Source organism: Sminthopsis crassicaudata, chromosome 2 (assembly GCF_048593235.1).
Source record: "Sminthopsis crassicaudata isolate SCR6 chromosome 2, ASM4859323v1, whole genome shotgun sequence".
In the NCBI taxonomy this organism is placed as follows: Eukaryota; Metazoa; Chordata; class Mammalia; order Dasyuromorphia; family Dasyuridae; genus Sminthopsis; species Sminthopsis crassicaudata.
Genome location: NC_133618.1, coordinates 224,064,498 through 224,081,519, shown reverse-complemented (window position 1 = coordinate 224,081,519; position 17,022 = coordinate 224,064,498). Strand labels below are relative to the sequence as shown.

Genomic DNA, 17,022 nt, shown 5'->3' with positions numbered 1-17,022 from the left:
GCATATAGGATGTGATCATGACGTATTTGACTTTTCTTGTTCATACTAGAATGCTATGCTTTAAGGAAATGATGTGAAAACCTTTCACAACTTATTGTATACTTAGTAGCCATAAAGAAAGAAAAATTATGAAATAAACATGTAGAATAAAACCTTCAGCATTTAACAAACTAGAATTGCTACATTTATACGCCATGAAGTTCATTAATAAAAGGAATGGATTCATATACACCAAAATATTTATAGTACTTTTTAAGGTTGCAGAGAGCTAGATACAAAATAGATGCCCTGTGATTAGGAAATAGATAAATTGCAATACATGAATGTAATGGAATATGTGCTTTTAAAAATGGAAAAAAGGGACTAATACAAAGAAGCATGGAAAGATTATATGAGCTGATGCAAAGTGAAGAAAGAACTAGGAAAACAACATACACAATGACTGGAATAGTATAAATAGGAGAGAAAACACCATATACAACTGAAACTGAATATTGCAAAATTATAAATACCAAACTTGAATTCAAAAAGAAGATTTAAAAAAAAAGATACCACCACCTTCCTTCATTCACTTCTTTGTAGAGATGGGGAAACCCACTGTTGTGAAACATTGCCTATGTTTTGTTTTTGTTTTTGTTTTTCCCTGAATTTACTTTTATATCTTTTGAAAAAAAAAATTGTTACCAAAAGTTGCTTTCTGAGAAGGATATGGGGGAAAGGTAGTCATTGTAAAAAGAAATTTAAAAAAAAATTATTTTTTCACTTTTAAGTTAGATTTTTCTGATAAAACTTTTATTTCTCCTTCCAAATCCCTCATCTGCTCTCCCTTTCTTACTGAGAAAGGAAAACAAAACCCATTACAAACATGTATATCAAACAAAAAAAATTCTTAATTGGTCATGTTTAGTACCTCCTCCCCAAATGTCTTGACCTGTACTTTTAGATCTATTATTTCTCTATCTAAGAGTTGAATAAGTCGAAGGGAGGGGGTAAGGGAGGGGGGGGAAAGTACAGTGTTAGTTTTTGTTTTTATTTTTTGAATTAAGAGTTAAAGGGTGTGCCCAAGATCAAATAACCACTTAAGTGTTTGAAGCCAGACATGAACTTAGGCCCTCTTGATTCCAGGGCTGATGTTCTATACTTGTTTCACCTGGCTGCTCTGGATAACATGTTTACATGAGTTTTCATTTAATAATTATGCTTGGTTATTGTATTTGTTAGAGTTCCTTACTACTTCAGAGTTGTTTGTTTTTCGATTTCTGTTAAAATTGTATAAATTTTTTCTCCTGGTTCTGTTTACTTGACTCTGCATCAGTTCATAACAATCATCCAAAGTTCCTTTGAAACTATCCCTTTCTCATTCTTTATAGCACAATAACATTCCATCACATTCATACACCATAACTCATTTGGCCATTCACCAATAGGATGAACATCTCAGGTTTTTGCCACAATTCAAAGAACAGCTGTAACTTTTTTTGTATATGTGGGTTGGTTCTTTGATCTTTTTTTCACATGAGTAGTGATAGGAATTTCTCCCTCCAAAAATTGCCCATTTATATCCTTTGATCATTTGGAAAATGGTTATTCTTATAAATTTGAATCAGCTATAACAGATCTTAGAAATGAATTTTTATTAGACAACCTTGCTGCAACATTTTCATATTTGCCTTTCTCTTCTAATTTTAGCTGCACTGGTTTTGTTTGTGCATGACTTTTTAATTTTGTGTAATCAAAATTGTCCATTTTTTTCCTATGAATCTTACTCATAAACTCATCCCCTAAGTGCATATCTTAACATACTTCCATTCTCCTAATTGTTTATTAGTTTACTCCTTATGTCGAAGTCATATGGCTATTTGGAGCTTATCTTTATATGGTTTGAATGTTGGTCCATATTTATTTTCTTCTAGTCTGCTTTCCAGTTTTCTCAACACTTTTTATTAAAAAATGAGTTCTTGCTCATTTTAGTGGCTTTTTAAAGGTAATATTTTAAAGCAGTCTTGACTTATGTTGCCTAACAGGGACCTGGGGTATCTTTTCACATGGTAAGCAGTTTGCATGTTTTCCAGAAATTATCCCTTCATATTTTGACTATTGTCACATTAGCTGTTGGATGCCACTCCCACATCTCGAGTATCAGCAGAAACTTATGATAAAAAAAGAAGATGGACTACTTATGAAGTGAAAGTTAAGGATGACTGATGAATGGTCTGAATAATCTGTGGTCTTCCCTGGCATCAATGTAAAGACACTAGCTTTAGAAGAAAACCTCTCATGTGTTGAGATGACAATGACCCATTCTTCTAGATAGCAAGTAATGCCTTAGGAAGATAGTGACTTATAAGTAATAGAATAAGATATATTTAAGTTTTAAGTGTGCAGTAGTTAATTTTTGAGACTTACTTAGTAAAATTATAAATGAAAGTTTTCCATTTTAGGTTATGGCTATTGCTCCAACACATTATATATGGCAACGAGAACGGTCCATGCATCACAGTGGGGCTGTCAGAAACTACAACAGAGATGAAGTTCAGCTTCCCCGAGGACCTAGTGCCACACCAGTAGATTGTTCTCTTTGTGGTAAAAAAGGAAGATTTGTAGGACTGGGATTGTCTTCATCATCATCTTCTTCATCCAGTGGCTCATTAGAAATGATGGAGAAATATTCATCTCAGGAATCATACAATTCTTTCTCAGTGGACTTACCACCTGAACCACCTCAATCTTACTGTTATTCCCAAGGTAATGATTTAAAGTTATAAATACGATTCTTTAAAAAAAACTTTTGATTTTTGAGTACTGTTTTGTCCTTTGGGACATAAAATGGCATTTCCAAGGAGCATATAATTGCAAACATAGAATGAAACTAAATATTAAAACATTCTGAGCAGATGATTAATTGAAAGAGATAAGAATTGTTATTTTTTTTTATTTTGGTGGCTAGAAGGCAACAAAACTGGCAGTGTCAACTTTATAGTTATGTATAAAAACTTACCAAAATTGGACCGAAACCCAAATTTTCCTGACTTATACTGCCTTACTTTCTAATTATTGGAATTAACAAATGAAATATAAAATGCAAGAAGACCTAAATCTCCCCAAGTCTTCAGGAATTAAACGTAAAATTTCTTGAATTGCTTCATTTCTCTTTCATTACCATCCAAAGCAAAAATTTTACATTCTCTAAAAGTGGTACTGAGTCTCAGACCCTTAATACTTCCTAGCTGTGTGACCCTGGGCAAGTCACTTAACCCCAACTGCCTCAGCAAAAAAAAAAAAAAAAAAAAAAAAAAGTACTGAACATAACCTGTTAGAAGAAGGAATAAATAAAATTGTAGTGGTTTATTTGTTGGTGGAAAAGTAGCTCTGGATGAATTTGAAAGAAATCATATGAATAGAAAATTGAGTCAACTGGAAAACCAATTTCATCTAAATTGTTTTTATAAAATTATATTTTTATATATACCAATTTCTGTTTCTAATCATTTAATGTGAAATATAGTACAAAAGTTAGATTTCATTAGCATTAACAGCTACAACAGTATTTTATATTTTTTCTTCCAAATATTTGCCCAACCTGAAAAATCAAAACATAAAAGCAACTGATCTCTTTCTAGTTTTGTAATTCTATTAAATCACATTTAGGTTTGGAGTTATATTTATATTATTATACTATAATTTATTAATTAGGATATCCCTTTTATTTTCCTTTAGAATTCAACTTCCTTATTTAAGAGAAAACTGGTATCTAGAGAAATGAAGCTATTTGCCCATAGTCACATAAGTTACTAGTTGTGTGAAAATCAGAATCTAAGTATTTCATGATTTCCCATAGAATAATATTCCATCATAAACACATGCCATAAACATGCATACTTTCGAGTCATTCCCCAATTGATTTTTTCTGAAAAGAAAGCTGCTGTGAATAACTTTTGTACATATAGGTTGTTTTTCTTTTTTGGAATCTCTTGTTATTCATGCCAAGTAGTGGTGTTGTTAGGTTAAATGATAAGCATGAATTTGTAGTTCTTTTGGCCTTAGACCATATTATTTGATCATTTATCAATTGGGGTGTGGCTCTTTTTTCTTTTTTTGATATGCTTCCCTAAATGTTTTTGTGTTGGAGGTAGGGACAGAACATATTTTTGTTTCTTTTCTTAGAGCACTTCCTATGGAACAAAAGAGCTATTGGTATATAGAATTGATACTGAGAATAAGAATGCTATAGTAACCTTTAAAAGCTCACTTTAATTTTAACAAAAGCATCTGAGTTTCAAAGGAGATACAAGATCAAACATTTAAAATAGTGAATGAAGAACTCAATAAAGATTGGATAAAAAGTAGAATTTGAAGACTTACTTGCCCTGGGGGTCACTGAGCTAGTAAGCTTTTGAGATTAGATTTGTTCTCTCCCAAACTATACCAAGATATGGGCTGAGGATTTAATTAACACAGATCATAGTCTTCTTCTCTATGAAGAAAGTACTTTATGCAAAAAATAGATAACTGAGGACTACAAATAACATGAACTCTAAATGCAATACTATTTTAAAAGATGTGCAATTATCTTGTGTATTATTCAGTTAGAGGTCCTCGATTTCATCACCCTCCCTCTTTGTAGACTAAGATGACCACAATCCTTATCCTGTGCAATATTCATCTGTGAAAAAAATAACATGTCCACCAATATATTGTAGATAAAGAGGGATAACAGCACTTCTTAAGCACTATAAAGTGTACTTATATAAAGATATATCTCCTTTTCTACAAAGACAACCCCAATTTTGTTATTGTTTGTTAAATAGTTATTAGCCCAAACATTTATTTTATGTAACTCCTTTGAAAATCTCCAAAATCCAAAAGAAGTGTAACAACCTGTAATTAATAAGATTCATTTAACAAGGCTTTAACATAATTGACATTATACCTTTAAGAGACAAAAGGAAACAAACATTTCTGCTGTTATTTATTGAAAAGATTTTTAACTTAACCAAAATGATTTTACCTTGAAGAGATTAATAACTTTTACATCTTTATACTGGCCTGAATATATTAGTCACTGAAATCCAAAAGTTTTGGTTTTTTCCAAATATACATAGAACCATCTGAATGTATACTTTTAAAAAAACCTAACTTTCCATGTCTTAATACATTTTTCTTTTAAATTTTTAATAGCTACTGATAACGTATCAAAAAAGGGAAGAAAAACTAGTTGCATGAAGCAAGACAAATCTATGGAATGGTTTACAGGAAATGAAGAGTGAAATAACTCAACTAAACCAACTTGGAATCATTAAATATAAAATGTGAATGTAATTTCAAGATAAGTGTCAAAATGAGGTAATGCATGGTTTGTTTGTAACGGTTGCACAGTTGCCTGTTGACTTAGCTTTCATATTTTAAAATTCATATGTAATAAATATTTGTAAATCAAAGTAATAACAAAGATAAAACAACAAATCTATAAAAGCAATCATTTACAATATTAAGTTTATTTTGGTACTTTGCAATCTTGAAATTAGTTGTAGTCAGACATCTGGAGTACTCGGTAAATGTTCTGGGCTGAACTTCCTCAATTTGACAAGAAAAGCTAATTTAAGAGAAAAAAGAAGCATCATTACAATGACAGAGAATTCACTTAACATGGATAATTGAGTTTAAAATGTTAAATTTTAAATGTGGTTAAAAACATTTGACATTTTATCTAACAAAAATTATTTGTTGAATATTAACTTACCTGTATGATTAGCTTGACAATGAAAGGGTCTAGCAATGTAAGGAATTGAGCTATATGGAAAACCAGAAAGTGATTCACCTGGATTCAAACAAACAAAAACAAACAAAAATATATGCATATATTATCATTATTATATTACAAACTGCACAAATCTTCAAAACCTGATTTAAGACCTATTAATATATCTTAACATTATTTCTCTTTTGTTATGCTTTTTTTCTTCTGGCTAATACAATATTTTCCCCAAGTAAATTAATTAAATAAATTAAATAATTTTCATTTCTGGGTCTCTCTTGTCTTAAAAAAATAAACTTGTCACAGTATCACCTTGTTTATGTTTGTAAGGTGTTTGTACAATCAGTGATTAAGGTTTAAAAACTAATTTATGAGATGAAGAATTAAGCAATACATACATACCAGGTTTTTCTGAATTTAATTTTTTCAGAATTCTCAGAGTAACAGTTCTTTATATTTTAAAGCCATTACTTTAAAAATTATAAAATATCCTCTTTTTACAACTTATATTCTCTGTTTGTTTATTCATGTTTGTTAAATCCTCTGTGTCTCCAGATAGTTTCTTTATGAGATACATTAAAAAAAAAAAAAAAAAAATTTTTGCATAGAAGGCCCTACTATTTAAATATGAATACTTTTCATCAAAACTACTGATACTGAGAGCTTTTCTTTACAAACATTAATGTATACAGTGTCTTCTACAAACCTTATGGACATCATTTTAAATTACTATATACACTAAGAAACTTAATACTTCCAAATAGCAATAAAGGCACTGAAAGGCAGGAAAATAAGAGTTTCATATATTCATGAGATTCTAATTTAATTGTACATGAATAAGTACCATTTTTCAGTATCTAAAAGGAGTTAAGTATTAAATGTCTCAAATGATATTCACTGAATACTCAAAACTCCAGAGTCCATTTGCTATTGAAAAAAAATTTCATATCAAAAAAGTCATGCTTACCATAATCATTCTCTTGTACATTCTCACTTTCTTCAGTTTCAGTTTCCCTTTGAGAATATAACTTTAAATCTATACTGGTTTTAGGCTCTACTCTTTGGACTAAAGTGCCATCTTTCCTTTTTGCTGGGCATATTAACCAGTCTCTAAGAAGAACTTCTCTTATCTGTTCACACAAGAGCGCAAGTTTGCAGACACGTATTCCTTCTAAAAGTTCAATTACCTGTGTGATACTTAACAGAGAAAAGCAAAATATATAAATTAAATTTTAGTGAAATCACTACATAATTTTAAAATACATTTTTATACCACTAAATATAACTAAAATATAGGACTGAGTCAATGTTTCAATTTGAAAAAAAGTTACTGTATTCTGCAAGAACTTTGTGAGAGTAAACAAGAACCTCTTTTATATCTTGCTGTTAGCACATCTATATTATAGCTTTCCATGTTAATGGAAGAGACTTTTTACATATGAAAATGTATATAAAATGTACCAGCAATTATAACAATCCATAGATACAGTATTTTATGATAATTTTACTATATGATTTTTGTTTCCACAAATTACAACTAAACATTATTTCAATCTGATGTTTCAGGAAATTAAAATGTATTTAATATTATATCACATACTCACTTTGCTAGATATACTGCACATATGCCACCTTGCTTAAGATTTGGATATACGATAGGTAAGGCAATTTGAGGATTTAGCATGTCCAAAGCCACCTTTAAAGGAGAGAAAATATGCATTGAGTTTTATTAAGTAAAGGCACAAAATTGGGGGGAGGGGGAAGGGGGAGATGTATGTTGGGGAAATAGAGAAGAAGTAGTTTACTTTTGGAAAGCTATTTCATATACTTAAGAATGTTTTTCATTAGAATGTAGTATTGACAACTGTTGTATGATTGATATTGATGTACTTGTCTGGTGATCTATAATTGTCAACTCTTCTAAATTTTGACTATAAAAACAGAATGACATGTTTTAGATATGGTAATTTTGCATTTTTCTTTGGGTTTCTTTACTTATACATTTCATCAAAACTTTTATCAATAAAAATTAATATGATATTCAGTCTGTTTTAATTTATCATACATTACAAAAATCACAAGCTTGGGGTGGGGCATAATATGCCCTGTGAATTTATTATTTAAAGGTTTTACTAATATGCTTATTTTTAAAATCACAATGAAGTCCTTATTTATTTCCTGACATATTCCACTACCACTAATGACCACCACCATTGTTATTTTCCTGGTAACAAAAACAGTTAAGTAAACAAAACTACCATGTATGCAACATTTCATATCTATAGTTAATTCTTTACTTTAAATGAGAGGAAAGAAATGGCACCTGTAAGTTTGAAGAAAGTATCTCTAAGGAAGAAAATTTGCACTTGATTTCTTATGTGTTCTTCACAATGCCCAATTTTGTTCTAGTCACATAGATGGTACTAAACAGATTCTTATTATATTGAATATAAAATTCACCACAAATAAAGTCAGTGTCAAAAACAAAAGAAATTGTTGATGACTTAACAATTTGAAGTGATTTACTGCATATTTTATACTAAGATGATTTGTTTTCAGAAAAACACACTCTCCTACACATTTTTGATAAATCATCAAATAAACAAAATATTGAATTGAAAGTACCCAATGTAGTCTTTTAGTTAATCACTGATGAACATTAACTGATTCCATAGGCTTTAGTTGAAAGCAGAAACATAGTTCAGTGAAAAGAATGCTTAACTTGGGAGTCAGAAGGCCTTCAAAACTTCAACTTAGGATGTATGACTTTTGAGAAAATCATTTTATGTTTTTGAAGGTTCAGTTTTCTCATCTATAAGATGAGAGGTTGAATCAGATTGACTTCTTAGGTCTATCCAAACCAATCTATATTTCTGATATGAGTTGAATTTGAGTAATAGAAAATAAGTGTTAAATTAATTATTTCCCCCCACAACTTTTAAAAATGGAATTAAATTGTAAACTTGCCTATCCAAGGGAGGCACCAGATTTGGAATCAGAATGAATTGGATTCAAGACCTGCCACAATATTAAACTTCTTGACTCTGGGCCAGTCACTATATTCCTGAATCTGTTTATCTGTAAAATTGAGAAAATTGTATTATATCATAGGGTTGTTATAAGAAAAGTACTTTACAAAACAAAGTACTGTATAAATGTAGATTATTGGCCCAAGTTTGTTTGCAAACATAGAATTGTTCATAGATATGAACACTGATTTATTTAGTATTTTACTAATTGAAAATCTCCATGAATTAGCACATCCTTACTTCACCAGCAGAATAAGCAAAGATGTTCATTATGATGGCTCCAAAGAAAAATATCTTTTGTATAATTAGTTTTTTAAAACTCAGAGTTCAGAGACCAATAAGTACAATGCATATTCTGCCTGAATATAATGTACCCTACAAGTGCTCATCTAGTCTTTGCTTGAAGACCTCCCATAAGGAAAGTCACTATCCCAGAGAAGCTAGCATATCTGGGTAGCTCTATATATAAGAAAGCTTTTTCTATCATTAAGTCTAAATTTGTTACTTTCTTTGCAACTTCTACTTATTGCTCCAGCTGCTCTCTGTTACAAGTTTAATCAGAACTTGTTATAACAAGAAGATTAATATGGTAGTCCATCAGATACTTAAAACAGCTATCATGTCCCTATGAGATTTTCAGACTATACTCAGGTCCTTCAAACAATCTAATAGTTTCAAAGTCCTTAATCATTTTTGTAGTCTCTGGATTCTTCAGCTTATCGATATCTGTCTTTCTTTGGGGGGGGTGAAGAGGAAGAGAGACAATTGAGATTAAGTGACTTGCCATAGGTCACTTACTAAATCTAAAGCCAGATCTGAACTCAGATCATCCTGGCTCCAGAACTGCTACTCTATTCCAATGCCTTTCTTAAATTGTGGTATCCAGAATAACAGTATTTCAAATTTGGTCTGACAAGAGCAGAGTTCAGTAGAACCATTACTTTCTTATTCCTAGAAGCTATACTTCAATTAATGCAGCCTAACATCTCATTAACTCATCTAGTTGTCACATCATAATGTTGACTCACACAGAGTCTGCAGTCCACTTAAAACTTTTATTGAAGGCCTATTAATTTATATCCAAGTATGTTGTCAATATTAAAAGGATATTCTGTTTTTGATAATTTGAAATATCTGAAAATTTAATTAACTAGAATATTCAATTAAATAGAAAATATTAAATTGTTCTGCATTAAAGAGTTCTTGCCTAATTAAAATGCGTCAATAGAAAAATAACGTGTTAAGTATGGGAAAAATTCAGTTCAAAAAGCATTTATTAAGCATTTATTCCACAAGCTGCTAGGCTAGATATTGTGGATAAAAAGCCAACAATGAAATATGCTATTGTCTTCATGGAAAAGCAAAATTTAGAAATCCAAGTTAGAGGTCTTAAGGTCTGACAGAAATGATGTGAATGATATAAATATGCCTTTTGGATATCATGTCTGCTTGCCTCTAGTACCACAAATGAGAAAACAAAATTGATACAACAGGATCTTCTCATTTAAAGAGGGATTATGAAGTAAAAACACCCCACCTAATGATCCAATCTGAGAACTTAATGTTCTAGAACACATTTTTAGAAGATTTACCCCATCAAATGTTATGGATTCTATGTCCTCAGCAGCTTTTAAGATATCCTTATGAATGAAATCCACATTATCTGGCCATTCTTCCACATGACTAATCTTCCAAGCATCACGCCAACACTTGTAGTTCTTCTTAGCCTGGTTGTGATGGTCTTTTCTAATTTCAAAACTTTTAACTCGTCCCTGTAATCCAACTAAAATTTTCAAGGAATAACATTGAACAATAGTAGCAATATTTTATAATCTTGAGATGGTATTAAATTTTTTAAATTAGCAAAGAGAAAATAGCCTCCCACCTTCAACAGCAAGCCCATTGTCTCTTAATGTTAGTACCTTCCTCTTTTGATTATTTCCAGTTTATCCTGTATAGCTTGTTTGTACATAGTTGTGAGCATAGTGCCGCCCCATTAGATTGTGAATTCCTTGAGAGCAGGGTCAGTTATTGGAAAGGTTATGTAAGTTCCTTGAAAGTATTTTTATCTCCAGTTTACCACATAATAAATGTTTAATAAATGCTTATTCATTTATTTAACTTAATAAAAGACTGAATTAAACAAAAGATAAATGATAAATTTGAAGGGCCCAGTAGTAGTGACTTCGTGTATAGAACAGAATGTCAAAGGAAAGCAGCATCTAGTGAAGATAAAATTTAATCTCATAGCTTCTAAATACATTTTGTTTAGTCATGCCTAACTCTTCATGATCTTATTCGGGACAGAGTGTGTCAATTTATTCCCATAACTTTACTCATCATCCCTATAACTTTCAATACCAAAAGTTTCCCCCATCCCCCATTTTCTTGTGTTCAGTAATATAACAATTGATTAGATCTTGGAATAGGATTCCAAAACTGGAAGAAGTGGGAGAAGAGTATGAATGCTATTGTTTGCAAGAAGTGGAAGACGGTGTAAAATGAGGAACTGATAAGATTTTTCCTGAAATAGTATTCTTGGAGATACATAATAGAATTCATCTTTTTCCCCAAAATCCTCTGCTCTTTCCAACATTCTTATTATTGTCAGAGGTACCACTATCCAGCCACCCAGGCTTAAAATCTCATCAGTCTCAACTCTTTACTCCCACTCACATATTTAATCTATTGAATATATTCTTTTCTATCTTCACAACATCTCCTCTATGGTTCTTTTCCCTCCATTTATATAGCTGCCAAGATAGCACAAGTCCTACCCAAGTCTCTCCTCACTCAAATCCATTCTCAGCTGTTTTTGCCATTCTTTGTACCCTCAGAACTAAACAGAGGCCTGCCACATAGTAAACAATAAATATTTGTTGATTGACATGCAGTCAGTAATCAGGATTGCCCCAAGTAGATTTTCTCTAGTGTGAGCAAATAGGCTACATGTTTACTATTGTTATAAATTCTTTGTCATAATATACAAAATGAAATTATTTCCTCTGTTGTCCAAATTTAATCATAATTTCTTACCTGCTTGTGATAAAAACAAACTCATTCCTCCAGAACCTGACCCAACATCCAAAATAATATCACCTTGTTTGACATTCATCATCTGCAGCATCATATTCATATCCTATGAAAAAATATAATTTAGAGTTATTTATACAATCAACAAGTACTTGAACACTATTCTTGGCATAAAGAATAGGGAGAAAACAAAGGAAATATGTTCCTAAGGAGCTTACATAATAGACAATATAATTTAAATTGTTTGATTAAAAGAAATCAAAAACTTTTTAATAATCAAATCTAATGGCCTTTTCTTCTCAGTATTAACCCTCAACCTCTGCAGCAGATGACATTTTCATTCTCTCCCTTGCCTTACAAAACACTATACAAATCTTGGTCCTCCTACAACCTCTAACTCCTCCCACCTGACTTTTTGAAAGACTCTTCCTCCCTACAATCTTTAAGGATTTTTTTTTTTCCCAAAGTTTTGTCCTAAGCTACCTAGACTACCAAAAGTTTTAACTATCAACCTAAGAATTTCCAATTTTATATCCTAGCCTCAATGTCTTTCTTAAATTGCAATCTTTTCTTTCCAGTTATATGACAGATGTTTCAACATGATTATCCAACTGTCAATGAACATGTCCAAAACCTTAACTCCATGTTACTCCAAACTAGCTCCTCATCCTTTCCTACTTGTTACTACCCCCACCAATTCTCAATCTAGATTCAAAAGTTCAGTTATCTTTGATTCTTTTCTCTTTCTTCCAATCATTCAAGACCTGTCAATTGTCTCCATATCATCTCAATTCTTATCTCCTCTTTCCATTTCTACCATCATTCTGAATCAAGTCCTTATCTCTTGAGCCAGGACTGCTCCTAATTGGTTTCTCCACTTTCAGACTTCCCCTCTACTCTATCCTCCAGTGCTACTATTAGTCTTTTGTGATCCTCTTAAAGCAGCCAGATCAAGTTACTCTTCTCCATTTACTGATTAAAATTCAAACTTCTTAGTCTAGCATTTACTTTTTATGATCATCTTTTCAGATGATGGTATTACTGATGAGGGAAGAAAAGAAAATGAGCTCTATATCTTCATCGACTATATTCCAAGTAATGTTGGACTTAGTCATTTTATTTACTATGAGTGGAATACCTTAACTCAAGCTGTCAAAATTCTACTTTTTCAAAGTCCAGTTCAAATAAGTGATCTCCAGGAAGCCTTCCATCATAATCATTCTACACTTTTGTCTCTTTAATGGTTTTTACTAGACTTTTATTACAATCATCTATTATTTCTCCTATTCAATTATAAGCTGTCCAAGGAGAGAGACTTATAACACGGAACTAAATAAAATCACATAAAGGAATGAAAAATGGGCACTTAAAAATGAATTTGAATGAAAATAGGAACCAAATGGTTTAATAAAAAACACATTATAGATCAATGGTCCTCAAACTTTTTAAATAGGGGGCCAGTTCACTGTCCCTCAAGACTGTTGGAGGGCCGGACTATAGTAAACATAAAAACTCACACTCTGTCTCCGCCCCTTAGCCCATATGCGGAGGGCCGCATAACCGTCCTCAGGGGGCCAGATGAGGCCTGGTTTGAGAACCCCTGTTCTAGATCATAGCTTCAATCCCTCCATGGAACTCCTCTATTGTCTGCTACTTACATACTTATTCTTAGAAAGAACTGTTTATTGGTAAACTTATTAATCACCTATGGGCCAGGCATTATGCTAAGTACTGTGGATACACAGAAAGGCAAAAGACATTCCCTGTTTTCAAGGAGGAAGTTTAATGGAGAAGACAACCTGCAAACAATTATATGCAAACAAGATCCACATACAGGACACATACATAGTGGAAACAATAGAGAAAACACTAGATAGTGGTTAGAGAACTAGACTAAAGAAAATCTAAATTCCAATCCCCCTTGACAGGTATTAGCTATGTGATCCTGGGCAATAATTTAATTTTTACAAGATATGAACAATTTTCATCTATAAGCCATCTACAGTCACATAAAAATATGCTTTAAATCACTAAGAAATGCAAAGTAAAAAACCTCACACAGATTGGCTGAGATGACAGGAAAAGATGATAAATTTTGGAGGAGATGTGGAAAAACTGGGACTCTAATGCATTGTTGGTAGAGCTGTGAAATGATCCAATCATTCTGGAAAGCAATTTGGAATTAGGTCAAAGGGCTATAGAACTGTGCATACCTTTGATAGAGCAGTGCCAATACAGAATCTATATCCACCCACATGTGCAATCATAAAAATCATAAAAAAGGGAAAAGGACTCACATGTCAAAAATGTTATCTTTTGGTGGTGGTAAAAAATTGGAAAATGAATAGATGCCTATCAATTGTGAAATAGTTGAATAAGTTATGGTATATGAAAGTAATAGATTATTTTCTATAAAAAATGATGAACAAATTGATTTTAGAAAGGCCTGGAAAGATTTACATGAACTGATGAGTGAAACAAGCAGAATCAGGAATCCAATAAACTTTGGATGGAAAAATGCCATCTGCATTCAGAGAGAGAGTACTATGGAGACTGAATGTAAATCAATACATATTATGTTCATTTTTTTTTCTTTTCTGTTTTTTTCTCCCCTTCTGGATTTTTCCCTTTTTTTCTGATTTTTCTCTTCCTATGTGATTTGTAAGGAAAATTGAATGCAACTGCCTCTTAGTCTCCTTGTGTTATCATCTTCTCACATGAAGGGATCTATTCTGCTGGTCAGATCCCCAGCAGACACTAGCAAGTGGCTCCCATAACATCTAGCAAACACTAGCAGGCTGCTAGTTTTCCAACAGGGGAAAATTAAAAAAAAAATAATTAATCTATATGTTCTTTGAGCAACTCTGTAGGACTTAACTATTTTAGTGACATGATCTGGCACTGGTGAAATCAAGAATCCCAAGAACAATTAACCATAACCAATTTCATGTTTTTTCCAACATTAAGATCATTAATAAATTAATGTTGGCTTTTCATAAATATATCATGAAACTACTTTAAATGTATTTTTGTAAACTGAATCTCCCTTTTAATGCCAAATGTCCTGAAACGTACTTATGCCTAAAGATTTTACTGTCTTATTACTCACACTGCTCCTCAAACTTTTTCAATCTGGTCCCAATATCCACTACCCTGGTAAAACTGCTCTTAAAATTACCAGTGGCTTCCTATTAGTCAGATCCAAAGGACTTTTATAGTCCACATATTTCTTTACCTCTTTAAAGCATTGATCAGAAATGACCATTCCCTCCTTTCCCTCTGGATATCTTTTCTATCTGATGGGTCTTCATGTTTGAGAGCCTTGACTCTAAACATTTCTTAGGGTTCACACACACACACACACAACTGTGACAGCCTCTGGTAAACCCATCCTGCCAGAATGAGGGAAACTGGTGATCCGTAAGTATTTTAGTCAGGGCTGCAATGATGCACTTTGGATATATTAGGCCGTTCAGGAACCGGTGGCTATCTAACTAACGGGCATTATTACCTTTGGATAGGATATAGTAGGCCCTCTTTTCATCAATAAAACAAACTCTTCCAATGCTGGTCTTCTCAGCATAAAGCGGTGACCGATCGAACTTCTAAATAATTGGCCCGGGAACTTCCCGATCATTTCTTTGTACGGAATTGATCCCCAGTTACTACTTAGTTGTCCCGCAGCCTCCAACCTAAACATTCTTTTAAATGTATTTTCGCCTTTTTGGAACTCTGCGTAAAGAAGATCCCCGGGTTGAAAGGGGAGTTCTTTAGTGCAGGACTTGACCGAATGCGCAGGCGGCTCCTTGGTGTGCGAGGGCTGCGTTTCACGACAATGCCCTGGGCTCTGTGCGGGGGGTGGCGGGGGAGCCTCGCTTTCATCGCTGTGCCGCCGCTGGTCAGTGGCCTCGTACTGGATCTCTAGGGCCAGCATGTCTTCTGCCAACATTCTCGCGGGTTTCTCCACGGAAGAAAGAGACCGGGCACCCCGGGCACCCAAAGAAGGCTGCGGCCAGCTGGCGTCGTCACCGGGGTGTGGAACAGAAGAATCAATGGGCTTCTCCACAAGGCTCTCATCTTTGCAACAAGTGCCGCTCCCCCCACCCAAACCCCCAGTGTCTCTGGGAAACGAGGCGCAAGACCGCGGTCCAGCCCCTTCGAAAACGCGGCGAGGACTCCGCCTCAGGCGGACTGGCAGGCAGCCCAGCCACGTTCCGTGCTGGAAGGGGCCGAGTGCGCGCCCACTCCTCCGCAGCAAGAAGAACACAGACGAGCAGCACTTCGCAGCGGGCAGAAACATGGTTTCCCTAAGAGCCAGGCTGGTCTCAGGCTAGTGACGTATGTGCGGCTATTAGAGCTTTCCGGATCCGGGGACCAGACAGGATCCACAGAAACTGCCGTGGTCCCATACACATGACGTAGAGCTGGCGAGGGAAGTCTTCCGGGTCAGTGCCGGAGTGTGAGCCAGTCAAGCAGTACCTCAGTTAGTCTAATTAACCAATAAAGTTCGTGGAACTGGAAGCTACTCTGTGCCGGCCACTGTACCAAGCGCTGGAAACTGAAACACCGTCCCAGATCTCAAAAAGACACCGCGCCGGGAGGGGGGGGTGGGGAGGCAGGGATAAGGGCAGCCACAATGACCCTGGGACGATGGGGTCCTGGCCTTCTCGAAAGGAAAAACGTCTGCCCTTCCACAACAGAAACTTAATAAGTGCTTGTTGAATTGAATGGCCTAGGCAGAGCAAATTACGCCAGGGGTTGGGACCCCATCCATGGCTGGCGTCACTTGGACTGGATGATCTGCAGAAGGGCCCATTCAGTGCAGCCCAAATTAAAGGGATTGCGGGGAATCTGATGAATCCGTGCCCCTTAAAGGCGGGGACAACGTCTGATTGACACAGTGCTTTGTATGTAGTAGGTGCTTATTAAATGTTTGTTGGATTTAGTTGACTTGCTTTTCCTGATCCTAATGCCTTTTGAAAGCGTAATTAAATCAGTACAGCAATCAATCATTCTTGGGAAGTGTGTCATTCTAATCCTCAATGGCTCTACTCATCATCTTCAACTTTTCAAACCAGATATACCACTGGCTAGCCACCTCTCTAACTCGAGCTTAGGACGAGAACTGCCTTCTCTCTCCTATCTTTTATTCCTCTTCAGGACGCACTCTAGCCAGACTTTCTCGACTACTTGGAAATCTCTTCA

General features: G+C 34.1%; 2 protein-coding genes across 4 annotated transcripts in view; one reads left to right on the top strand and one right to left on the bottom strand.

Annotated features, from left to right (window-relative positions):
- The window catches only part of SPDYA (speedy/RINGO cell cycle regulator family member A), a 30,030-nt gene extending 24,011 nt beyond the window's left edge, over positions 1-6,019 (top strand). For all 3 annotated transcript variants that reach the window (XM_074288260.1, XM_074288263.1, XM_074288261.1), the window contains exons 7-8: positions 2,442-2,745; positions 5,179-6,019. In XM_074288260.1, coding sequence (XP_074144361.1) covers positions 2,442-2,745; positions 5,179-5,267 — 393 coding nt within the window. In that variant the 3' untranslated portion in view covers positions 5,268-6,019. The remainder of the gene's footprint in view (positions 1-2,441; positions 2,746-5,178) is intronic.
- Positions 4,957-16,143, bottom strand: TRMT61B (tRNA methyltransferase 61B). Its single transcript, XM_074288259.1, has 7 exons — positions 15,329-16,143; positions 11,821-11,923; positions 10,377-10,567; positions 7,360-7,451; positions 6,723-6,952; positions 5,741-5,818; positions 4,957-5,593 (listed from the first exon to the last, which is right to left on the bottom strand). The coding sequence occupies exons 1-7, from the start codon at positions 16,115-16,117 to the stop codon at positions 5,532-5,534; spliced, it is 1,545 nt and encodes a 514-aa protein (XP_074144360.1). The 5' UTR covers positions 16,118-16,143; the 3' UTR covers positions 4,957-5,531.
- Between the last annotated feature and the right edge of the window lie 879 nt (positions 16,144-17,022).